General features: G+C 39.2%; 1 protein-coding gene across 1 annotated transcript in view; it reads left to right on the top strand.

Moving 5' to 3' along the window:
* Window positions 1-437: 437 nt before the first annotated feature.
* The window catches only part of NUP205 (nucleoporin 205), a gene marked incomplete at its 5' end in the record, with an annotated part of 80416 nt that continues 54837 nt past the window's right edge, over window positions 438-26016 (top strand). Inside the window, 12 exons of the mRNA XM_082661435.1 lie at window positions 438-465; window positions 7150-7292; window positions 8529-8700; window positions 10957-11101; window positions 11490-11649; window positions 12441-12669; window positions 13896-14060; window positions 18491-18666; window positions 21324-21440; window positions 21621-21758; window positions 23634-23784; window positions 24829-25034. Of these exons, the coding sequence (XP_082517561.1) occupies window positions 438-465; window positions 7150-7292; window positions 8529-8700; window positions 10957-11101; window positions 11490-11649; window positions 12441-12669; window positions 13896-14060; window positions 18491-18666; window positions 21324-21440; window positions 21621-21758; window positions 23634-23784; window positions 24829-25034 (1830 nt within the window). The remainder of the gene's footprint in view (window positions 466-7149; window positions 7293-8528; window positions 8701-10956; window positions 11102-11489; window positions 11650-12440; window positions 12670-13895; window positions 14061-18490; window positions 18667-21323; window positions 21441-21620; window positions 21759-23633; window positions 23785-24828; window positions 25035-26016) is intronic.

Below are 26016 nucleotides of genomic sequence, written 5' to 3'. Positions count from 1 at the left end.
CCCCACTCCACTCCCCAAAGTAAGGGAGTAACGCAAGGAAGATTTAATTTGAAATGGAGATAATTATTTGGATTTACGGCTTTCATAATATCATAAGTGGGCGTCATTTCAATAAACAGTCTTTTTCTGTTCCAGCTAACCAACTTTAATCACTAGAAATAAACTACAAGTCCCAGGATGCACTGCACGATTAACGTCAACTCGAGGACCTCGGGTCTTACCCTCGCCTGACTTAAATGGGAATTTTCGTCAATCCCAGCGAAAATTGACGTCTGTGACTTAGAACAGATTTTGGAGTATTTGTACGCCTGTGTCGGTCGAGCGTGCATTTCGGAAGGGACAGCGTGGTATCTTTCTGATTAGGCGTGGCCCCGGGCAGCCTCACCCTCTTCTGGGGCTTCCGTGCGGCGGGAGGGCTCCGTTAGTTCGCCTCCAAGATGGCGACGCTGTTGGCGGTAAATTCGGGTAGGTACGGCCGGGCCAGAAGGCAAGCTGTGGGGCAGGGTGCTGGTCCGTTCTTCAGGCAGAGACGTGGGCAGTGAGGTTCCTCGGAGTCCAGGTCCGCACTTGTGCATAGTTCCCGCTTCTCCCTAGCTTTGGGCCTAGAGTCCCGCCCCTCCCCAGTTTGAATGGCGCGCGTCGGCGCTGCGGCTCTAGCCCTGGCGTTGGGGCTTAAGGATCGAGGCACGGAGGCTTGGTACCCTGGAACCGGGCGTGCAGTTCTCGCAGCCCAGGGCCGAGTCTGGTCCCTTCCATTCCCCACCCCATTATGTGTCTGCGGTCCGAATTCCTGCAGGATTTGCAGTTCTCCGGCAATGAGGCCGGGAGACCTGAGATATTTTTCATCCACGAGCGCAGGCTGAAAACTCGCACCTCAAAATGGACACTGGGGCCCTTCTTGGAGGTTGGGTGGGTGGGTGGGGTCCTACAGGAAGAGAGGCCCCTTAATTACGAAGCCTGCAATCCGGAAGGTGGCCCAGGAGTGCCGTGACTCCCAGCTCTGCGTGTGTGGCCCACCTCTGGATGCTCTTGTACCTTTGGAGCAGTAGATCTTCGGGGAGGGGCAGAATCTAGAAGGGAGTAAAGAAACTCTGAAAGGTTTGGATTGGGTCCTCTGGGCAATTCTCAATCAGGGGCGGACCCCCCCCCCCCGTCTCCATCGGGGCGTTTGAAAGAGTGGGTGCATTTTGACTGTCAACATTCCTGGGATGCACCGCTGGCTCCTAGTGGGCGGGCCAAGGATGCCAAAAGTGCTGCAGCGGCCGGAGCGGGCCTGAAAATGAAGAATTTCCTGCTCAGAATGCCTTGATTGAGCCGTACTAAACTTAATGGGCGGTTAAGAGCACGTCTGTGTGGTAAATGCTTGTAGAGGATCTCACTCAAGAGGAGTCTTTTCTGGGCGCCTTTTCTTTCCGTCCTTATACAGTCTTTTTGTTGCTGGTTTGTTCTTTTCACACGACTGATATTCTTGAAAACTTATCTAAACCTGACTTTTGCAAATCAAACCATTTCGGAAACACTACGATAAATTGTTTTATAATAATGAATGATTATGTTTATCAAGTACCTCCTTTTTCGCAGCCACTGGACTAAGCGTTGTACTTTCATCTTATTTAGTCCCCTTTATACAACTCTGGGGTAGCTGCTATTAAACACCCCATTTTACAGGTTTGGAAATAGAGTCTTAGAGTGGTTAAGTAACTTCTCCAAGGTTATACAGCTAATGATTCGAAGCCAGTCTTTGATACTTAAACGTCTACATGCTCCTATTTAAGTAAAACCTAATTCATTTCACTACGTAATATTTCCATATATCTGAATGTTAGTAGTGAAATTAGTTCCTTAGTACTGCTGTCCTGCCCTCCCACACAGATGTAAACTTAAAACAAGGCTTGTGTGTTGTATGTGTGGTTATATACTTTTCTTTAGTATGTACTTGTTTTAAGTTACTATCATTAAACATAAATCATTGAAGGAAAAGGAGTTGCCAACAGTTGCAAAGAGTATACATTATATTACAAGGCCTTGTGGCAGGAGTGTTTAATTGGCAACGTAGAAAGGAAACTTTTTTTTTTTTTTTCCTGCGGTACGCGGGCCTTTCACTGTTGTGGCTTCTCCCGCTGCGGAGCACAGGCTCCGGACGCGCAGGCTCAGCGGCCATGGCTCATGGGCCCAGCCGCTCCGCGGCATGCAGGATCCTCCCGGACCGGGGCACGAACCCGTGTCCCCTGCATCGGCAGGCGGACTCTCCACCACTGCGCCACCAGGGAAGCCTGAAGGGAAACATTTTTAAAAGCCCAGTCAGGAGAATATATTTTTTAAAAAAGTAAATGTGCAGTGAAGCAACCCAAATGCCCATTGACGAATGAATGTGTAAACAATGTGGTCTATAGATATATAATGGAATGTTATTTAGCGTTAAGAAGGAAATCCTGTCTTATGCTCAGCATGAATCAACCTTGAAGACATTCTGCTAAGTGAAGTAAGCTAGTAACAAAAAGACGAATACTGTATGATCCTACTTGTATGAGGGATTGAAAGTAATAGAAACAAAGAATGTTGGTTGCCAGAGGTTGGTAGGAGGGGGAAATGGGGAGTTGTTTAACGGGTACAAAATTTCAGTTTTGCAAGATGAAAGAGTTCTGGAGATCTGTTGTACAACAGTGTGAAAGCCCTTAATGCTACTGAATTGCACACTTCAAAATGTTTTTAAGATGGCAAATTCTATATTATGTGCTTTTTTACCATAATAAAAAAAAATTAAACATCTCAGAGTTGTAGAAGGGGGAAAAAGTAGAGGTAGAGTTTGAAGGCCTATGCCTGAGTTTCAGCGGCATGATTTACTAGTATTGTGACCTGTATCAGCCCGGCTGAGTAGACCTACAGGCTTGTGAGTAAGCAACCATTAACACTGACAATCCTTGGATGGCTGTCTGGTCACCCCTGTCCTGTTCATAGCATTGTCTATTTCAGACCTTTTCCACACTCCTCAAATCTAGTCTCCTAGTCACAGAGAAAATAAAAGCCAACAGGCATGAACTCTTTTTTTCACGCTTGAACCTACAAACCTAGATATATCTGCACTCTTTCGAGTCAGTTTCCCTGTGTCTTCCTGTCTAAGGTAAATCCTGCCCTTTACACTCTTCTCCCCATTATCCCCTCCTCTCTCTTTTGTTCCTTTTCTTTCCACTAATTGCCCAAATCTTTATCTTGATCTCATGCCTCATTCCAGTTACTGTCCTCTTGCTCCTCTTCACAGTCAAACCTTTCAAAGATTCATCAGTGTTCAGACTCTGTTGCCATACCTTCTCCTCCTCTACCCACTCTAGTCTGTTCCCATCCTCCTGAACAGCTCTCAACATTTACATGCTTTTCTGTTTCACTAAGTCCACCAGACACTTGAAATCTATCTCACTTGATCGTTTAGGGTAAAGACCCAAATCCTTAACATGGGCAGGTAAGCCCTGCATGGTATGGCAGTTGCCTCCCTTGCTGATCCCTTCTTGGTACTCTTGCTCTCTTGGCATTTTCAGGGGTTTGAGAGCGCAGCATTTCCTCTTGCCTCGGGAACCCACATGCTGTCTTCCTGGAGTGTACATCCACCACCTCCCACTCCTACTTTTTTTTTTTTTTTCTTTTTTTTTGCGGTACGCTGGCTTCTCACTGTTGTGGCCTCTCCTGTTGCGGAGCACAGGCTCCGGACACGCAGGCTCAGCGGCCATAGCTCACGGACCCAGCCGCTCTGCGGCATGTGGGATCTTCCCAGACTGGGGCACGAACCCGTGTCCCCTGCATCAGCAGGCACACTCCCAACCACTGCGCCACCAGGGAAGCCCCTCCCACTCCTACTTTTATCCTTCACATTTCAGCCCAATTATCACTTGTTCAGTGAATCCTTCCCTTCCCTGATCTCCCTGGCTAGGTCACATTCCCCTATTTATTATGTGATCGTTGCCCTGGGTACTTCACCTTCATAGCACATACCATAATGGATATTGCCCTTATGTATGACTATATGGTAAATGTGCTTCTTCACTACACTGTGAGCTTACCCATACCTAGTACATGATGAATGAGTGAATAAATTTGACTTGCTGGAGGTATTCCTAAAATTTAGGAAAGTAAATGTATTCCTCAAACAAGCAAATGACTTATGTTAAAAATACATATTTAGTAATTTGGAAAAATTATAGCCTCCTTTCATCTGTAATCAATAACAGGGAGATATTTACCAAAATTAGTCAAACCAAAGACAAAATGAATATAAATCTTTGTTGCAACTACCTTCTGTGATGTGTTGATGTTAATGATGGACTCAGGAGGCTGGTATCTGTGGGGTTTTTTAGTGTAGATTTTTGATATGTTATTGGATGCCTCCCCACAAATGGGGGGAAGTGGAATTCTCTCTAGAATTCACTGAGCTTATTCAAACTAAGTATGTATAGTGCAAAGAAAGTTATTCTTCAGGGGTTCTATTGAGTATTACTTTTATAGACAGTTTACTTTTGTTCGCTTTTTGTCAGGTTTTAAAAATACCTGTGGTAAGGCAAGTTTCACATTTGCCTACAAGTCATTTTTGATAACTTTCCTTCATCCCCTGTGCCAATCAGTTACCAGTTCTGACTCTACCAACAGACCTTGCCTTTCTACTTTACTGCCCTCATCCTGGTTAAGGTTCCATCACCTCATGAGTAGCTTACCTACCCAACATCCTTGGGTCCTGACACTTCATATTCTAGTTAGTCCATTGGTCACACCATTGTCCAATTTCATTTTGTCATCTACTACTTGAAACATTCCCATTTACTAACAGGAAAATTTCCATCTTGGCCAGGAATACAAGGCTCAAACCTACTCTGTCCTTTGCAGCTGGAAAGAGCCAAGAAGATGATCTCTAGGGAAGTCAGTTAGTCACCATCCAACTAGCACCTCACAGGCAGTCACCAGGATCCAGGGTCAGGTCCTCATTTTGGCAGGCCTGGAACTGTGATGTTTGTTAGTGTATCCACAGTTGAGTAGATTCCAGTAATTGATGCTCTCTGATCACATTGGGAAAAGACAGATATATAAACCAGTATGTCAATTAATTGATCTTTAGTGGGAAGTACATCTGCATGGATACTCATTTCATCAGCACATTTTTAATTCTAGAAATTTATATGACAAGCTATATTTTTCATTAGAAGATTGGCAAGTTTAGGATCAAAACAGGAGAAGCAACGCAGGGAGTTGGATGGTTGTCTCTATGTAAGGTCTAGACATGGTGATTCCCATTCCTCCACATCCCCACACCAAAGACCTGATGCAAAACTTCCTGCTCTGCCCTTCAGATTAGGTTAGAGTCTTCCTTTTATATGTTCACATAGCACTCTGTACCTCTCCCTTAGACTGGTAGTTCTGTTTTGTTTTGTTTTTTTTAATTTTTATTTTTGTCTGTGTTGGGTCTTCGTTGCTGTGCGTGGGCTTTCTCTAGTTGCGGCGAGTAGGGGCTACTCTTCGTTGCAGTGCGCGGGCTTCTCATTGCGGTGGCTTCTCGCTGCAGAGCACGGGCTGTAGGTGCACGGGCTTCAGTAGTTGTGGCTCGCGGGCTCTAGAGCGCAGGTTCAGCAGTTGTGGCCCACGGGCTTAGTTGCTCCGTGGCACGTGGGATCTTCCTGGACAAGGGCTCGAACCCTTGTCCCCTGCATTGGCAGGCGGATTCTTAACCACTGTGCCACTAGGGAAGCCCTGGTAGTTAGTTGTGTTTTGAATCCTGCATTTAATGCCTGTCTTTCTTGTCAGTCTGTAAGTTCTCTGAGGCCTGGGATCCTGTCTGTCTTGCTTGCTCTGTAGTCCCTGGCACATGCATGACCCTCAGTAAATGTTTGTTGAGTGAATGGCTGATCCAGCTTGACTGGTTTAGTCTGTCCTCTCCCTGTACATCCTTTTTTTTTTTTGCGGTACGTGGGCCTGTCACTGTTGTGGCCTCTCCTGTTGCAGAGCACAGGCTCCGGACGCTCAGGCTCAGCGGCCGTGGCTCATGGGCCCAGGCGCTCCGCGGCATGTGGCATCTTCCCGGACCGGGGCACGTACCCGTGTCCCCTGCATCGGCAGGCGGACTCTCAACCACTGCGCCACTAGGGAAGCCCAACCTGCACATCCTTTTTTAAAAAAAAAAAATTTGCCCAGTAAATTGCCTTCTTCTGACAACATTGTTCATAAGATTGTAATGCATTTAGTTAGGTTATCTTGCATGTCATTCTGACTGTTCTGGTGACTTTAGTGGGATTTGTGTTTTCTCAGATGGCAGTTAAACATGTTTGCAGACCACCCTTTACGGTTTAAGCAATAGTTCATCTGTTGAGTGAGTGAGTGGTTTTGATTAGTTTCTCTTTCAGAGTCTTTATAAACACAGGGGTGCCATATCTGATTGTTTGCAAACAGAAACTTTGGGCTTCCAGGTCGTGTTTTTCTAACCATGCTTAGTAGCAAAAGCTCTCTAAGTATTACTTATTATTGTTATTACCTTTACAAAGCAAAATGTGATCCTTTTTATATGAGTTTACAAAAGAATTCCGTATTTCTATGTTGTTTTTTAATAGCTAGTGTCCCAGCCAAAACAAAAACTTATTCTTTCAGCTTCCAAGTTTTATAGAATCTGATTTTTTTCCCCCGTATTCTTGCTTTTCCTCTAGATGATAGGGAGGGAAGGAAAGGCAGTTACATTTATTAAGTGACTATGATATGCCAGACATTATATTGTATATTTTACCTAGTTTATCTCATTTAATTCGTTCAACCCTATGAAGCAGGTGATCTCCTCATTTTATATAAAAGGAAACTGAACTTCAAAGAGGTTATTTTCTCACTCCATGTCACGTAACTAATATTAAGTGACAAAACCAGGTTCAGCTGATATTCCAATTTAAAGTCAGGATTTACTTTATATTAAGTTAGGTAAAATGACGTTTATATTATTGCTTGTGAATTCTAATATTCTTTTATATTAATCTTTGGTTTGTATATATAACTCCTTATATTTAAAAGTAGCTGTGAGCAAAAAAAAAAAAAAGGAGCTGTGAGCATGACTAAAATGTATAGACGATAACCTTACCTTATTTTCCAAATATATGTTTTATTTGATGCTGATTTTTATTTTTTTTCTTTAAGCTGCTAGTCTGTGGGGTCCTTACAAAGACATTTGGCAGACTGTGGGAAATGCTCTTTGGAGAAGACAACCTGAAGCTGTTCACCTTCTTGACATGATTTTGAAGAAACACAAACCTGACTTCATCTCATTGTTCAGAAACCCAGTAGGAAATTTTCTTTTTTTGCTTCTTGGATTTGCTTTTTCCTTTAAAGATTGAAGGAGCAAGTAAATTCTTAATGCATGTAAATGAAATGTTACTTGTTCTAGTCCATTGATTCAAGTTTTTTCTAAAAATGGAAGTTTCCTGGGAGCAATTATTATCTTTTTTCTCTTCTCCATAGACGTTAATATTGTATTTATCTCTAGCTAGGAGATATCTTAATAGTATTTGAATACAATTTAGAAAGTTCCGTATATTTCAGAAATATGAGCCTCCTTGGAATTTCTGACTTATAGTTAATCTGTCTAAGCTTAGTAAGATTGATTATTTTATTTATTCCCAGGTACACTTCAACATTTTAACTCTTCATAATGCTATGTAAGTTGTGTTAGCAGTTAATTCTTACATATTGTTAATCACTGCATCTTGACGTACTTTTCAACCAGGGATAGAGTACTTCAGTGGCAGGGATTCATATTTGGAAGCTCCTTTCCCTGCTGCTTGACAATTTTTTTTTATAGACCAGCAAGACCATCTAAGAACTATTTAAGAGCCCTAGCCTGGGAGCCAGTTGAGCTGAGTTCCAGTCTTGGCTCTACCACTAAAGAGTTGTATGACCACAGGCAAGTCACCTGACTTATCTGGGCATCAGTTTTTCCATTCTGTTAATAGAGCAGTTGAATTAAATGACTGTGTGGCATTTTTCAAGGTGTAAATACCTAAGATTTTATGATCTATCAAGTAATTCTATACTATATGTTATTTGTTAAATATTTGCACCAAGTAAGCCTTTTTGCAAATAAGACTACATTTTAAAATAACATACTAATAAGCTATCATTAGCCCTACTAATTAATTCTATAATTTTTTTCGATTTGCTATTTCCCACTTGAAGATTTATTGTTTTTATATTTATTAAAGATATACTTGGAAAGTTTCTTAGACATTTGAAAAATAGTATGCTATTTTGTGTGATTTCTCAACATTTTTTAGTTCAAAGTTTAGCAGAAGCAGTTATTGAGAAGGTAATAACAGTATAAAAAGTTGAAAGTGATGTAAAATGTTACCTCATAAAGGTCTAACTATATCTGATAGTTAGACCTTTATCTGATAAGCAATGCTCCTGTTTGTCACTTTACCAGACTGCCTTGTGAATAAACTTCTCTAGGTAACAATTTACCTTGTCTCCATGTGCTATTGTCATTACATGATCCTATTTATTTATTTTTATTGTTGTAGCCCAAAAATGTTCAACAACATGAGAAGGTTCAGAAAGCCAGTACAGAGGGAGTTGCTATCCAGGGTCAACAGGGAACCCGACTTCTTCCTGAACAGCTTATTAAAGAAGCCTTTATCCTCAGTGACCTTTTTGATATTGGAGAATTGGCAGCTGTTGAGCTTCTCCTTGCTGGTAGGTTGACATTTAACTGAACCTATGGTAAGGTAGTACATAAATGTAAAATTATTCACTTGTAATTTAAAATATTATATCATTTAGATTCCAAAATAGTTTCTAAAGATGTAGTTTATTTGATATTCAGAGTGTTTCCTTTTGTTTATCTTTGACTAATGGGAAGGCTTTAGTTTAGTGATTAGAGTTGTTAAAGGAAATTTAACTGTTTTAAGATAGACTTTTTCATGGTAATTGACTAGCAAAGAATGACTGCATCTCAGAAGTTTTGTAGCAGAAAGCATTTATTGTCATATAATGAGTAAGAAGGTAAGGTCACTGCTTTTTTGGAGTTTCTTTTTGAGGGGGTGATTCAGATAATGAGTAAAGAATAAGATAATTTCGATAATACTGAGTTCTAGGAAGAAAATAAAACAAGGCAGTGGGATATAGAGACATGGGGGATGATAGGGGGCACCTGTAAGTAGGGTACTTAGGGGAGGCCTCTCTGAGATTGGGACATTTGATCTGCGACCTGCATGATGACAAGATACCAGAGTTGTTGGGGAAGGGTGTTCCAGGGAGAGTAGACAGCTCAAGGTGCGAATAAAGGCCTGCTGAAGGATACAAAGACCACTGTGGCTGTAACATCAGGAACTAGGGAGAATGAAGGAAGACGAGGACAGAGCAGGAGTCGGATCATAGTCTTGCAGGCCATGAAGATTATTTGGATTTTATTCTAATTACAGTGGGAGGTTGTTGGCAGGGGCTTTAAGCAGGAGTTACAGAATCCAGAATAACTGAAATTATTTCTCTGGCTGCTGTAGAGAGAAAAGATTGAAATTTCCATAAAATAAGCAGTTCATTTTAATTATAGCAAGGGAACCATGTGAAGAAGCCAGGTGGGCATTTTAATTGAAAGAAAGTCTAATATGTCTGAAGATAGCATGTGGCTGCCAGAATCCTTTTTGACCTAAGGCTGCATTAAAAGAAATATGATATTGAGAATGACTAAGGTCGTTTTCCCGTTCTGTGATGCAGATGTTAACTGGACATGCTTGAATTTTGAGTTTAACTCAAAACTTCATTTAACAGTTATTTTTTCTGTGCATATTATGGGCCAGGCACTGTGTTAAGACTCTAGGGATATAAAGATGAATAAAACTTCAACTAGTGTAAAGGAGCTCATGGTCTAGTAATTGAGAAAGACATGGAAACCAATAACTATGCCACCATTAAGTAGATTAATGCATGGTTTAGGGATGGTCCAGAGGGGAGGCATTTAAATTGACCTCAGGTTGTACAGGGAAGTCCACAAAGATAACGAGGCTTACGGTAGTTGTTGAAAAATGAGTAGGCATATGTCAGGTGGAGTAGGTGTGCACTCAGGAAGACAGAGGGCATCTAGACAGAAGAAATCGCCTGTAAGAGGTGTGAGGCAGTGAGATGAATTTGGGGAACAGAAGGGAGTAGAGTGTAAGAGCGATTGGGCCAAGGGGCGAAAAATACCATAGGAAATGAAACAGAAACTATAGGCAAAGTAGTTCAGAAAAGACAAAGTAGAACTTATTCAAAGGAGAGCAGTTTAAAAGGGCGAGTAGGGCTTCCCTGGTGGCGCAGTGCTTGAGAGTCCGCCTGCTGATGCAGGGGACACGGGTTCGTGCCCCGGTCCGGGAAGATCCCACATGCCGCGGAGCGGCTGGGCCCGTGAGCCATGGCCGCTGAGCCTGCGCGTCTGGAGCCTGTGCTCCGCAACGGGAGAGGCCACAACAGTGAGAGGCCTGCGTACCGCAAAAAAAAAAAGGGCCAGTGAAAGCTGAAACATAAGAAAATGTTATTTAATTTACTAGGGGAAGAAACATACAAATATTTGAAAGACTTTTTGTGAAAGAGATAAAACAATGGGTAGATGTTTGAAGTAGAGGACTTTTTTTTTTTTTTTTTTTGGCGGTACGTGGGCCTCTCACTGCTGTGGCCTCTCCCGTCGGGGAGCACAGCTTTCGGGCGCGCAGGCTCAGCGGCCATGGCTCACGGGCCCAGCTGCTCCGCAGCACGTGGGATTTTCCCCGACCGGGGCACGAACCCGTGTCCCCTGCATTGGCAGTAGGATTCTCAACCACTGCGCCACCAGGGAAGCCCAAGTAGAGGACTCTTAAGACCCTTTAAACCCTAAGGTTCTGTGATTTCTTTGAACTGAACATTGTTATAGTGATTTTTGTCTCAGCCTAAACACATATGTGTTTATTTACTAAATTATTTCTCAACTCCCTTTCCTAGGAGAGCACCAGCAACCACATTTTCCTGGCCTCACCAGAGGCTTAGTAGCTGTTCTTTTATACTGGGATGGAAAGCGGTGCATTGCAAATTCCCTGAAAGCCTTGATACAGTCTCGACGAGGAAAGACATGGACCCTCGAACTCAGGTCTGTTTGCATGCTAGGATTTCAAGGGGTTAATTAGAAATTGCTTGAAGAATTATAATTTTTAGAAACAAAAATTCACTTTAGTATGTATAATTTAAGTGTATAACCTAAGTTGAGTAATAAATCACTCCCTTATTCTGCCAAGAATGACACAACAGTTTAAACCTGCTTTATTTTGTTTACAAATGAAAGGTAATTCAGTTATTTATGGTTAGAAGTTTATTGAAACACAAAGATTTAAAAAGAATGGCAAGAGCTAGGTTATAACTCATCCTGGTTGTTTCCAGTAACCTAACATTATCATCAAAAGAGTGTTTGCTATATCCATGTGATGAGAAAGTATAAACATTACTGTTCATTATAACATTATTGATTATTTTCATTACAGTCCAGAGCTGGTTTCCATGACAACACGGTTTACTGATGAGCTGATGGAGCAAGGATTGACTTACAAAGTTCTTACTCTTGTGTCACAGATTGATGTTAACAACGAGTTTGAGAAACTACAGCGTGAGAGAGGTTTAGGCAGTGAAAAACATCGAAAAGAGGCAAGGGTTCAATGACATCAATTCACGGGTTGTCTGTGTCACATCTTGGAGGCAGAAAAGTCATGTCACTTAGAACATTCTTCTAATACAGGCATAGGAAAATTAACAATGCCTAGGAAAGTGTATAGGCGGTTGTGTCCATGAAATTGACTTGCACTTGTTTCAGCCTCTTTCTAGGCACTATGTGCCATGCTAGCACTTTTTCTGGAATGAGCCTTTTAAGAAATTTTTTTTTTTTAATTTATTTTTGGCTGTGTTGGGTCTTTATTGCTGTGCGCAGGCTTCCTCTAGTTGCGGCGAGCAGGGGCTACTCTTTGTTGCAGTGTGCGGGCTTCTCATTGTGGTGGCTTCTCTTGTTGCAGAGCATGGGCTCTAGGTTTGTGGGCTTCAGTAGTTGTGGCATGCGGGCTCAGTAGTTATGGCTCGTGGGCTCTAGAGCACAGGCTCAATAGTTGTGACGCATGGGCTTAGTTGCGCCACGGCATGTGGGATCTTCCCAGACCAGGGCTTGAACCCATGTCCCCTGCATTGGCAGGCTGATTCTTAACCACTGCACCACCAGGGAAGCCCCGAGGCCTTTAAGAAATTGTCCTATAGAGGAGGTTGGGACTTAAGATTGAGGAATTAATAGTAGGGTTTGTTCAGAATTGCAGAGGTGAGATTTTAGGGTCGCTTATGGATTCAGATACATTTATATAGTTTGCCTTTATGATACGTAGTTTACATTTTGGAATAAGATCAGGCTTCAGTGTAATTTATTTATACCGATAATCATTCATCTTTATTTCTAGGTTTCTGATCTCATCAAGGAGTGCAGGCAGTCTCTGGCAGAAAGCCTTTTTGCCTGGGCTTGCCAATCACCTTTAGGCAAAGATGACACTCTGCTCCTTATTGGACATTTGGAAAGAGTGACTGTTGAGGCTAATGGCTCGTTGGATGCAGTGAATCTGGCTCTTCTTATGGCACTTCTGTACTGCTTTGATATCAGTTTTATAGAACAAAGCACAGAGGAACGTGATGGTATTGGATTTTGTACCTATTAATACATTTATTTCAAAAATCAGATTTAATTGTGGAGATAACATTTAAGAAGGGTGATTTTTTAACAAGTAAGATAAAAATAGTATATTTTATTCCTTTGTGTGTAATTCATCCATATTTGAATATTTAGATATAAGATCACATTTTTAAAGTAATTGCAGCCCCGTTAGATATTTCTGTTATCTTTTGAGGTTTTGGAATGGGAACGTGCTAAAGGATTTGCAATATATGTTTGTTGAATTAGGCATGCCTAATTTACTTGCTTGTTTTTTTTTTTTTAAATTAATTTATTTATTTGGTTGTGCCAGGTCTTAGTTGCGGCAGGTGGGCTCCTTATCTGCGGCACATGGACTCCTTAGCTGTGGCAGGTGGACTGCTTAGTTGTGGCTCGCCCGTTCCTTAGTTGCGGCATGCAAACTCTTAGTTGCGGCATGCATGTGGGATCTAGTTCCCTGGCCAAGGATCGAACCTGGGCCCCCCGCATTGGGAGCGCAGAGTCTTAACCACTGCGCAACCAGGGAAGTCCCCCTACTTGCTTGTTTCTTTACTATTCACATTTTAAACCTTTCATTCTAAGGGAGGATAACTATAATTTTTAGTAATGTATTATCTTTAACTTTTTTTTTTTCTGTGAAGTAGATAAAATTTATCTTGGTAACCTTGTAAACAGTTACTGCTTAGAACCGAGGATCTCAAAAATGATTCCCACAAAGGAAGCTTATTGCCATTTAATGTCATAAATATTTATAATTATTCCAACAGTTGTCCGCTGTCCGCTTTTGATTGTATCATCCCCGTCTCCTTTCGTTAGGTATGTGAGGAGACCAGACACTTCCCACTCCTCTTTGGTGATCATCCTTAGCCATTACAAAAGGCTTATTTAAAATAAAACTACCCCTTACCTCCAATCGAATTGTCACATAGTACATTGTGTGTCACATAACAAGCAGTACCTGTGCTTCTCATATAGGAATGCTGCCAGTTAATGCATTGGTCAGATTTCCTGTATTGAATGAAATGAATCACAGAATTAAGTAGATGTAGTCTGTTTTTATGATAGTATACTTATTATTTCAAACATTAATTATAATTAGTCATAATTTTTTGATGGGAATACTCTGACTTTCTGATTCTTAGACATTATTCCTGTATATCAAAAGTGAAAATTTCTCTACTTTGGTATAGTCGTCTATTTTTGTTTTCAGATATGATTCATCAACTTCCACTGTTGACAGAGAGACAATACATTGCAACAATTCACTCTCGTCTTCAAGACTCACAGCCTTGGAAACTGCCGGGGCTGCAAGCCACTGTGAGACTTGCCTGGGCACTGGCGTTGAGGGGGATATCTCAGCTCCCTGATGTGACAGGTAAACTGATTGTAGGTCATTTTGTTATGAGGAAATGACATATCAGCGTTTAATGGCATTTCAGAAAAGGTGTTATCTTTTTCTTTTTTTTTTTTTTTGGCTGTGCCATGTAAGGAAAAGGTGTTATCTTTGACATGTATAAGCATGAGCCTAGGAAGATACCTAGAGTTGTGGTAATTGAAATTTTGTATTGAGAAGTACGGACCTTTTCCTTTTTTCTTGTCTCCCAAAAGAAATTATTTGAAAAAATTTTTCCCTTTCTTGCAGCCAGTTCTCTTTTAGCTTCTTTTTTTCCTTAAGAGTTTTAAATTTGAAATGACAGTATAACAATACTTTTACATTTTTCTTTTTGGTTTTGTTCACAGACAGACTAATTTTTCTTACATTGTGTCAGATTAAAAACTACTGTTATTTTAAATTACAGTATATTAGGTGATATTTGGTTCAATCAATAATGGATGTGGAATCTGACATCTAACAATCTGTTACCCACTATAGCGTATCCTCTTCTGCGGTTTACGTGCATGTAATTATCATACTAATAGTGGTTTACTCTAACAGGATGAGAGCTATGCTTTTGTTGTAATTTGAAGGCCCGAAAATTGTCATTTCTGTAGGTTTTTACTGTAAATCTGGAAAGGTTTTATTAAAGTTTACAGTCCATGTCAATGTTTCCTAGTCTTAGAGTGTCAGCAGATTCCAGTATCTTATCAATTGTATGATTCCAGAACATTTTGTTCTCTAGTCTCATGCTGTTCCCAAGTGGGCTGTGGAAAGATGTTTTTTTTTTAATTTTTGAAATTTATTTTATTTATTTTTTCTACAGCAGGTTCTTATTAGTTATCTGTTTTATGCGTATTAGTGTATATATGTCAATCCATATCTCCCAATTCATCCCACCACCACCAGCCCCCGGCCAGTTTCCCCCTTTGGTGTCCATACGTTTGTTCTCTACATCTGTCTCTATTTCTGCCCTGCAAACCGGTTCATCTGTACCATTTTTCTAGGTTCCACATATGTGCGTTAATATACGATATTTGTCTTTCTCTTTCTGTCTTACTTCCCTTGTATGACAGTCTCTAGATCCATCCACATCTCTGCAAATGACCCCATTTGTTCCTTTTTATGGCTGAGTAATACTCTATTGTATATATGTACCACATCTTCTTTATCCATTCGTTTGTCGATGGGCATTTAGGTTGCTCCCATGACCTGGCTATTTTAAATAGTGCTGCAATGAACATTGGGGTGCATGTGTCTTTTTGAATTATGGTTTTCTCTGGGTATATGCCCAGTAGTGGGATTGCTGGGTCATATGGTAATTCTATTCTTAGTTTTTTAAGGAATCTCCATACTGCTGGCTGTATCAATTTACATTCCCACCAACAGTGCAAGAGGTTCCCTTTTCTCCACACCTTCTCCAGCATTTGTTGTTTGTAGATTTTCTGATAAGCCCATTCTAAATGGTGTGAGGTGGTACCTCATTGTAGTTTTGATTTGCATTTCTCTAATAATTAGTGATGTTGAGCAGCTTTTCATGTGCTTCTTGGCCATCTGTATGTCTTCTTTGGAGAAATGTCTATTTAGGTCTTCTGCCCATTTTTGGATTGGGTTGTTTGTTTTTTTAATATTGAGCTGCTTGAGCTGTTTATATATTTTGGAGATTAATCCTTTGTCCATTGATTCGTTTGCAAATATTTTCTCCCATGCTGAGGGTTGTCTTTTCGTCTTGTTTGTAGCCTCCTTCGCTTTGCAAAAGCTTTTGAGTTTCATTAGGTCCCATTTATTTATTTTTGTTTTTATTTCCATTACTCTAGGAGGTGGGTCAAAAAGGATCTTGCTGTGATTTATGTCATAGAGTGTTCTGCCTGTGTTTTCCTCTAAGAGTTTTATAGTGTCTGGTCTTACATTTAGGTCTCTAATCCATTTTGAGTTTATTTTTGTGTATGGTATTAGGGAGTGTTCTAATTTCATTCTTTTACATGTAGCCGTCCAGTTTTCCCAGCACCACTTATTGAAGAGACTGTCTTTTCTCCATTGTATATCTTTGCCTCCTTTGTCATAGATTAGTTGATCATAGGTGCATGGGTTTCTGTCTGGGCTTTCTATCCTGTTCCATTGATCTATATTTCTGTTTTTGTGCCAGTACCATATTGTCTTGACTACTGTAGCTTTGTAGTATAGTCTGAAGTCTGGGAGTCTGATTCCTCCAGCTCCGTTTTTTTCCCACAAGACTGCTGTGGAAAGTTTTTTTTGTGTTACAAGTTTTTCTTTGGCCAAGTATTTTTAAATTTTTAATAAATAAATTTATTTCTTTATTTATTTTTGGCTGCATTGGGTTTTCGTTGCTGCACATGGGCTTTCTCTAGTTTTGGGGAGTGGGGGCTACTCTTTGCTGTGGTGCGCAGGCTTCTCATTGCAGTGGCTTCTCTTGTGGAGCATGGGCTCTAGGCGCATGCGCTTCAGTAATTGTAGCATGTGGGCTCAGTAGTTGTGGTGCACAGGCTTAGTTGCTCCATGGCATGTGGGATCTTCCTGGACCAGGGCTCGAACCCGTGTCCCCTGCATTGGCAGGTGGATTCTTAACCACCGAGCCACCAGGGAAGTCCCTGGCCAAGTATTTTTTATATTAAAGCTGGTAGATGGAGAATTAGACATTTACAATCATGTACAAATTCTGTTTCTCAGCTATACCTCTTACTCATTTACAAGTCTTATTTCAGTACTTTTCTGGCATAAAATTACTGTGTACTTTTAAGTAGCTATGTGATAGTTAATCAAATTCATATACTGTAAATTACTGTACCATTGGCCTAATCTTGAGAGGCACAGTAGAAAATACTATATACTTCACTAGATAAGAATAGGAATCCAGACCTAGTTTCAAGTCCTAGATCTTTGGCTACTTAATCTCTTTAGTTTTACATGCTCATACCCTTTTATAATCTTTAAAATTAAGGGTATTATAATGAATGTTTTTCTTTTTTTTTGGCTGTGCTGCATGGCTCATGGTATCTTAGTTCCCTGACCAGGGATTGAACCCAGGCCCTCAGCAGTGAAAGCGTGGAGTCCTAACTACTGAACCACCAGAGAATTCGCTATAATGAACATTTTAAAGTATACATTTTTATCTCTTAATTTATATTTTAAAAATTACTAGAAAAGATGAATAGCTTATGTTGCAGAAATGGTCATTTCTTGAAATAATCCAGATGAGTTTTAACAAAGATGTGAATTTTGATAAATTAGTTCCTACTCTTTTTGTAGACTTCTGGACATTTTATAAAATATGTTTATTACATTATTTTATAAAAAGTGTGTTTTGAATTTTACTAAACTGATTAAAATTTTTATATACTGTTTTGAGACGATAGAACTCAATTTACATTAAGATATTAGTGTGCTTTATTACCTAAGTAAGTAGTCTTCAAGCAATAGTTCTTAATTTCAGTATTTCTGAATTCAAGTGAAGGCTTGGAACTAGTTATTAATATTTAATTAATATTAATAATTAATAATTTTAGTAATCATTACTGTTAGTAGTAATAAAGAATTAAGAAACTATTTTGTTCTCAAGGAGTTTGTATGATATGGGTAGATATGCAGGCTTTATTTCAAAAAAACAACACATAAACAAAAAAAGGGAAAAACCAACCAATCTCTTTTCCTCTGGTTGAGACTATCCTGGTTTATATCTATTCCTGACCCTTTTAAAGGCATTGAAAGTGTACTTTAAGTAACAGAATGTATTTGGTCTCTATGACAGTGAAGCAGAATAAGCTATTTAACATTTCTTTTTCGAAGACAGATTATCACAAAATTACCTAGTAATTTTTTAAAAAAATATATTTATTTATTTTTGGCTGCGTTGGGCCTTCGTTGCTGTGCGCGGGCTTTCTCTAATTGCGGCGAGCGGGGGCTAGTCTTCATTGTGGTGCAGGGGCTTCTCATTGTGGTGGCTTCTCTTGTTGTGGAGCATGGGCTCTAGGCACGCAGGCTTCAGTAGCTGTGGCACGCGGGCTCAGTAGTTGTGGCTTGCGGGCTCTAGAGCACAGGCTCAGTATTTGTGGTGCACGGGCTTAGTCCCTCCGTGGCATGTGGGATCTTCCCCATCCAGGGCTCAAACCTGTGTCCCCTGAATTGGCAGGCGGATTCTTAACCACTGCGCCACCAGGAAAATCCCTTAAGTAATTTTTTTATCGCTCTCGATGTTATTGCGAAGAGTAGATGATTTTCTAATGTACTTTTTCTGTAGTTCTTTGGGGTTTGTGAGTCAGTTACAGTTACACAGTGTCTTATTTTGTGTACAGAACATAATAGAAGGTTGAGAAGAGATCTGAATTTTGAACTATCAGCAGAATATTTTGAGATATTGTAATCTAGTTTAGTAATTTTTCCTCCATGTGCTCTTTTTCTAAATATGTTCCTAGCTCTGGCTGAATTCACAGAAGCAGATGAAGCAATGGCAGAGCTCGCAATTGCAGACAGTGTTTTCCTGTTCCTCACTGAATCCGTAGTGGTGTCAGAAAACTTCTATCAGGAGGAATTTTATATTCGTAGAATCCATAATCTCATTACAGATTTCCTGGCACTTATGCCAATGAAGGTAAGTGTTATAATGTAGGATGAGTAAAAAGTAGTAGAAGAATTTTATAAAATAATTTAAAATTGACTAATTAACCAACTTTATGTTTTGGAAACTAATAAAACCTTTTACTGTAGACTAATATTTGGCAGTAGTTGTTATGTTACAGCTTGTGAATTAGTTTGTGATTCATGAAAATGAAATAATGTAAGACCCATTAACTGAGAACAAGCTAAAAGGAAGAAATATTTCGCATTGAGAATTGTTTGTAATGAGAAAATAATAGGCAAATGAAAATGCTTCTGTGGGGAGCAAATTATTAACTTCATGCTACCCTGGAGAATCAGTGCTAAGGTTGTCTTATTTAATGCCTTTTATACATGATTTGGAAGAGGTATAGTGGAGAATCTCCAGTTTTATAGTTTCATAGATAATTGTTTAGACTCTTAATTATAGTGTATAAATAGACCTCCACATAGATATGGGTAAAGTGATGGGTTTAAGACACTAATGCAAAGGTTGCTTTTTTCTTTTTTTTTTTTCTTAATAACAGGGCCCAGGGGCCCTGCCTACCTTTAGTGAGGTTACATTTGAATAAAGTGCTCAAGCTATAACATTGATCCAAAAAGGAATTCTTAGAGCCATTTCAGACAGTTCCTACATAGCGTATGTTCTTTGTGCCATTTTGTGTCAAGGAAGCCATCAGAGTGGTGGCAGGAAGTAAAGGAGGGGGTAAAGTCCTATAAAACTGCCTTTTGTGTGTGTGTGCATAAAAAAAGCACCCGAAGGGTCTACACTTATAATTCCAATGTGCAGTTCTGATATCATACCTACTGAAAAACATAAGGCAAATGGAAAAACTACCCAGAATGGTAGCAAACAGGGAATGAAGTGCTTACTCGTGACATAATGAATCAAGTGTTCATTGAGTTTCTCCTGTATTCCAGGTAACCATGCTAGGAATTGTGAAGAAAACAAATAAGTAGGAGATTGATTCCCTGCCAGCAAAGAATATATAGTCAAGTTCAGCAGTCTCCAACCTTTTTGGCACCAGGGACTGGTTTCGTGGAAGATAATTTTTCCACGGAAGCGGGGGGAGGGGGTTGCGGGGGATGGTTCAGGCAGTAATGCGAGCGATGGGGAGCGGCAGATGAAGCTTCTCTTATTGCCCGCTGCTCACCTCCTGCTGTGCGGCCCGGTTCCTAACAGGCCACGGACCACTACTGGTCCACGGCCTGGGGGTTGGGGACCCCTGGTGTCTAGTTGGAGAAATGAGATATACACAGAAAAATACAGGTAGTAACAGTAAGTAAATGACAGGTATAGACAGTAAATTACAGTGGATTTCTTAGGCTAAGGATAGCTCAGGACTGGAATAGTCAAGGAGTGTTTAACAGGTAACTTGAGACCTCATCAGCCTTGAAGGATGTGGTAGATGAACATCATAGAATTTTGGAATTGGAAGAAATCCTTTCATTTTACATTTGTGGAAATGAAGCCTTAGAAAGGGTTAAGGCTTTAACTTTTTCCTAGTTATTAGTCCAGAAGGGACTTTTACTATGGAAAGATAGTGGTCATCTGGAAGGATAAAGGCTGAGAGGAGTTTGAATAAACAAAGTCATATGTGGCTTGAATAGGGTAAACAATGAACTTATTCACACAATTTTGGGACACTAGAATTTTGTTAATAGATATAGTACTATTTAGGTTATCTATGTCTTCTTAAATGAGCTTTGAAGATTTGTGTCTGTCAGTGAATTTGTTTCATTCCAGTTATCAAATCGATTGGCATAAAGTTATTACTAGTATTCCTAATATCATACTTTTTATGTCTGTATGATCTGTAGTGATGTTTCTTCTTTCATCCCTAATATTGGTTAATTTGTGTCTTCTCTCTTTTTTCTTAACCTGGCTAGAGATTTATCAATCTCATTGATCTCTCCAAGGAGCCAGCCTTTGGCTTTATTGATTTTCTTACATTTTCTTTCACTGTTATTGATTTCTGCTTTTATTATTTTTTCCTCTCTGTTTGGGTTTTAATTTGCCCTAATCATTTCAGTTTTTTACCGCAGAAGCTTAGATTATTGATTTGAAACCTTTATTTTTTTCTACTATGGGCATTTAATGTTATAAATTTATCTGTGATTTCTGTTTTAACTGGGTCACACAAAGTTTGATATGTTGTGTTTTCATTTTTATTCTATTTAATGTATTTTGTAGTTTTCCTTGAGACTTCTTTGATTGCTGAGTTATTTACAAGTACATTGTTTAATTAGCAAATGTTTGGGGAGCTAGTTTTGCTCATTACATGACTATAGTGGTGGTATTAGTAGTTAGTAGGTAGTACCAGGGATGCTAAATGTCCTGTAATGTTTAGAATCATCCAACCTAGTGAAGAAGTATCCTACCCAAAATGTCAGTAATTGAGAAACACTTTAGTTAAAATTAACTTATCTGTAGTGGAAAATGCATTGAAGTCTTAAGATATTATAAATTTTGATTAATAATATTGCAGTAAAATTCCTAGCATATTTCTTCACATTATTAAAGTGGAATAGATATTTAAACAATATTTTTCTTTTATGTAATCACTTTTAGACAGTTGCCTGATTTTCTCATTTCATTATTATTAACCCATATAATAAATTTACATATAAACTATATAATAAATTTAATAGGTGAAGCAGTTGAGGAATCGGGCAGATGAAGATGCTCGAATGATTCACATGAGTATGCAGATGGGCAACGAACCCCCCATTTCACTTAGAAGGGATCTGGAACAATTAATGCTCTTGGTAAGTTCTTATATTGGATGGACTATCATCTCCCTCTCTCCGTTATTTTTTCCCCACCTTTGGAAAATTTCAGATCTAATATCTTAAATATACAAGTGAATTCAATAAAAATGTAAATTTTTATTTAAAAGTAATTTGAGTTACAGGCATTTTCCCACAGTCTTTGTTTACTGTTTGCAGATTGGTGAGCTATATAAAAAGAATCCTTTTAATTTGGAGCTTGCACTAGAATACTGGTGTCCCTCAGAGCCTCTTCAGACTTCCACTATCCTGGGTTCTTACCTTGGGGTGGCTCATCAGCGACCCCCTCAGCGCCAGGTGAGCTCCTAGTTTTTCTACTTTTGTACTGCGGATGGTAACTGGAAATCTTAAAAACATGAAAAATGGTATTTCCTGCTGTTATTGCTGTTCATGCAAATGAACACTATTGTAACCTTTAGACATTTATAGTTTTTCCTTTTATTTAAGGAAATTGAAACTCTTAAATTGATCTGATCATTTTGGAGTTTATATAGTCAGCCTTTTATTAGATACTAGCTTTGCGTCGAAGCATTAGACACAGAAAAGTGTCTAGTTTCTTTATGAGTCACTTACTTGGATTTAATTAGTATTTATTAACTTACTCTGTCCTCTATAGGCATGACAAAGAATATACATCATTCTTAGCAAGTTGAGGAAGATAGGAGAGGTAAAAATACTACAGGAAAAAGGCTTAGAAGTTATAATTAATGACAGAATGCCTATGAGTCAGTAGATAATGTAGGAAAAAGTCCATTTTATATCCTGTAGTAACTAAAGGATGCTGTGCAGCAGCAAATCAGATGGATTGCCGTATCTGTCTTCATCTCTTTAGGATTTTCTGTTCTAGATGTTTTCATGCCATATAATACAATTTTCATTTATGCTAGCTAGAGTCTAAGATCAGGACCCCCCCTTTTTTTAACTGTATTTCTTACATTTATTGTTTCACTTTTTTCCATTTAAAAAGTTTTGGAGAAGGGTTTATTAAAAGTTTATAAATATTAAAAGAAATTTCCATTATGAAAATTTTCAAACATATGGAAGAGAGAATAATTATAATAAACACCCAACATCTTAATTTATTTTTATTTTTTTACAACAAATGCCCCTTTCCATTTAATCATTTATTTATTGACTGTGTTGTGGTATGTGGGATCTTAGTTCCCAGGGATCAAACCTGTGCCCCCTGCAGTAGAAGGGTGGAGTCCTGACCACTGGACTGCCAGGGAATTTCCCCAGAAGAATTTCTTTTTTTTTTTTTTGCCTTGCGACTTGTGGTCCCTTAGTTCCCCAACCAGGGATTGAACCCGGGCCCTCAGCAGTGAGAGCATGGAGTCTTAACCACTGGACCACCAGGGAATTCCCCAACATCTTAATTTAATAGCTGTTAACATCTTGCCATGTTCACTTCCACTCTTGTTATTTCTACTGCTTTTATTTTGCTGGGTTATTTTAAAGTAAATTATAGGCAGCATGACTTTTCACCTCTCACTGGTTAAGTTAGTATCTCTTAAAAATAAGGATATTTTTTCTGTATAATCATAAAATTGTTATACCTAACAGATTTAACAATAATTTCCAGAGATCTGTAACATTTTTCGTTCTGAGTTCCAACTAATTAGTCTGAATAATATGTTTAGTTGTTGATAATAGATTTAAGGCATAAGCAAGAGAAAAGAGAAATCTAAGAAGTAGACTTAGAGAACAGGAGTGTAGGAACATGTATTGGCCAGAACACAAAACAGAATATGTTTAGGTTACTATAAAAAGTTCTTTCAGGTTCCTAGATCTTCATACTAAATTTGACTGGGATTTAGGAACTCTGGGTTCTAAGTGTACCTTTGAATTTGCTAGTTAATTTTAAATGAGTAAATTTCTTCAGTTGTTTTACATATTTAGAATGTGAGTAGTCTTACGTTTTGTGACATTACGATGTTTATAAAAATGTACTTTATGTTCACAAAGATATTCTATAATTGCATTAAATTGCTAATGACAAACTTGAAAATGTAATTTTTCATAAATAGAATACCAGATTATTTTGTCTTGGGTGGGGAGTTAAATGAGAGTACATAATTCATTTTAGTTCATATGTAGTCTTTATTAGCTAGTCCATGTTGGCTTAAAGTTAAGATATGCTTTATGTAAACTGTTGGTTTTTCCCTATTTCAGGTTGTCTTGTCAAAGTTTGTTAGGCAAATGGGTGACCTGTTGCCTCCAACTATTTATATTCCTTATTTGAAAATGCTCCAGGGATTGGCTAATGGGCCCCAGTGTGCCCACTACTGTTTTAGTCTACTCAAAGTCAATGGTAGCAGTCACGGTAAGAAAAATCTAGTTGTTGTCTAGGTTTGTTGTGACATTCAGTATCCTTCTACCTATTAAAGCATATTGGTTATATGTGCTAGGTTCTACTGGGTGTATACGTTATTTTTATAACAGAGAGAAGCCCACTGCTGGCTTTATGTATGGCGATGCTTTGATTATGGTCTCACAGACTGGAGAGTTACCATTTGCTTTATAAAATACAGTTCAGTTTAAGAAATGAGAATTAATATACATTTTTAAGAACACATCTGGTGCTCAAAGCAAAATATACACCTTTGCTACATAAGTTTGATTTCTTTATCTTCATAAGTCCTTATTTTCTAAATTTCTGTTCTTACAGTTTTTCTCTCAACCCTCTCCCAATTTCCTCACTTAATTTTCAGACTTGAGTCTGGTTACACCAAAAATAGTGCAAAAGGGAAGAGAAAGAAATATTTATTAAACACCTCTGTCAGGTAGATATTATTACTTCGTTTTTACATGTGAGGAAACTGAGGTTTAGCAAAGTTAAGTAATTTACCGAAGGTCACGAGTCACAGGGAAGCCATGATAGGAACTGAGATCTGTCTGGCTCCAAGACCTGTGTTTTGACTATTCTGTCAAGCCTTCCTTGTCTTATCTGCTCGACTTTTGCTCTCAGTGCTTGGTATGTAATAGAGTACTGTAATTTGCAAATCTAGATTGTAGTTCTCTCTCTCTTTGGGAATTTAATTTAAGCTCAACATTTGGGAACTACTGATGGGAAAAGCAGCCTTGTATAGTTACATGACAACACAGAGTACCGTCCTGGATTCGAAGTAGGTAACTGACATCCAAAGTAATTTACCTTTGCATTACATGGGCACCACCCAGTTTTAGTCCCAGGGATAAACTGATCCAGAGTTTAGTTTAAAGAGGGTTTCTAACCCATTTTCAACACACAGCTTATCTAGGACAAAGGCAAACAAAGTTTATTGTTTTAAATTTATTTTCTTCCTCCATTTCCAAGCAAATGCTTAGACAATTTTTAAAGGAAATTCTATGCTGTGTCTCTTTACAGTTGAAAATATTCAGGGGGCAGGCGGCAGTCCTGTTTCCTGGGAACATTTCTTTCACTCCTTGATGCTTTACCATGAACACCTCCGGAAGGATCTTCCAAGTGCAGATAGTGTCCAGTACCGTCACCTTCCTTCACGTGGCATCACCCAGAAGGAGCAGGACGGGTTGATTGCTTTTTTACAGCTCACATCTACCATCATTACTTGGGTAGGTAACCCACCCACCGCATGTGAGAATGTAACTTTGTATTCTAACACAGTGGCATTGTAAGGAGCCCCCAAGTTTCCTTATAATGCTTGAAGTTTATGAGTGATAAATTTAGCATATATATTTGGCATTCTGTTCTTTTTTTTTTTTTTGTGGTTAGTATTTTATGCTATTCTGTTCTTCAGTTCTTTGTTTCTTCACCTTTAGAGGGTATAGTTCTGGTAGCCCCTGCTTACTGCCATAAATGTGTATGAAAATAATAGCCTAAGCCTGAAAGAAAATAATCAGAAGGGCAAATAAGAATGAGCTGTTGGGGCTTCCGTGGTGGCGCAGTGGTTGAGAGTCTGCCTGCCGATGCAGGGAACGTGGGTTCGTGCCCCGGCCTGGGAAGATCCCACATGCCGCAGAGCGGCTGGGCCCGTGAGCCATGGCCGCTGAGCCTGCGCGTCCGGAGCCCGTGCTCTGCAAGGGGAGAGGCCACAACAGTGAGAGGCCCGCGTACCGCAAAAAAAAAAAAAAAAAAAGAATGAGCTGTTGGATACACATCCTTCTAGAAGGTTTCCTAGCATAGGTGTGGATATATAGGTTCTTGTGTATATACATATATATATATACACATAAAGAGTATTTTTAATTAAAAAGAAAATTTACTGAATATTTTTTCTCTCTCATATATACATATATATATATATCATATCTTCTTAATCCATTTATCTTTTGATGGACAGTTAGGTTGCTTCCGTATCTTGGCAATTGTAAGTAATGCTGCTATGAACATTGGGGTGCTTGTATCTTTTCAAATTAGTGTTTTTGTTTTTTCCGAGTGTATACCCAGGAGTAGAATTGTGGGGTCATATGGTAGTTCTGTTTTTAGTTTTTTGAGAACCCTCCATACTGTTTTCCACAGTGGCTGTACAATTTACATTCCCACCAACAGTGTAGGAGAGTTTATCCTTTTCTCCATATTCTCGCCTTTGTGTTC

Source organism: Grampus griseus (assembly GCF_964374135.1).
Source record: "Grampus griseus genome assembly, chromosome: 9".
NCBI lineage: Eukaryota > Metazoa > Chordata > Mammalia > Artiodactyla > Delphinidae > Grampus > Grampus griseus.
This window is presented reverse-complemented; position numbering and strand designations above follow the sequence as displayed.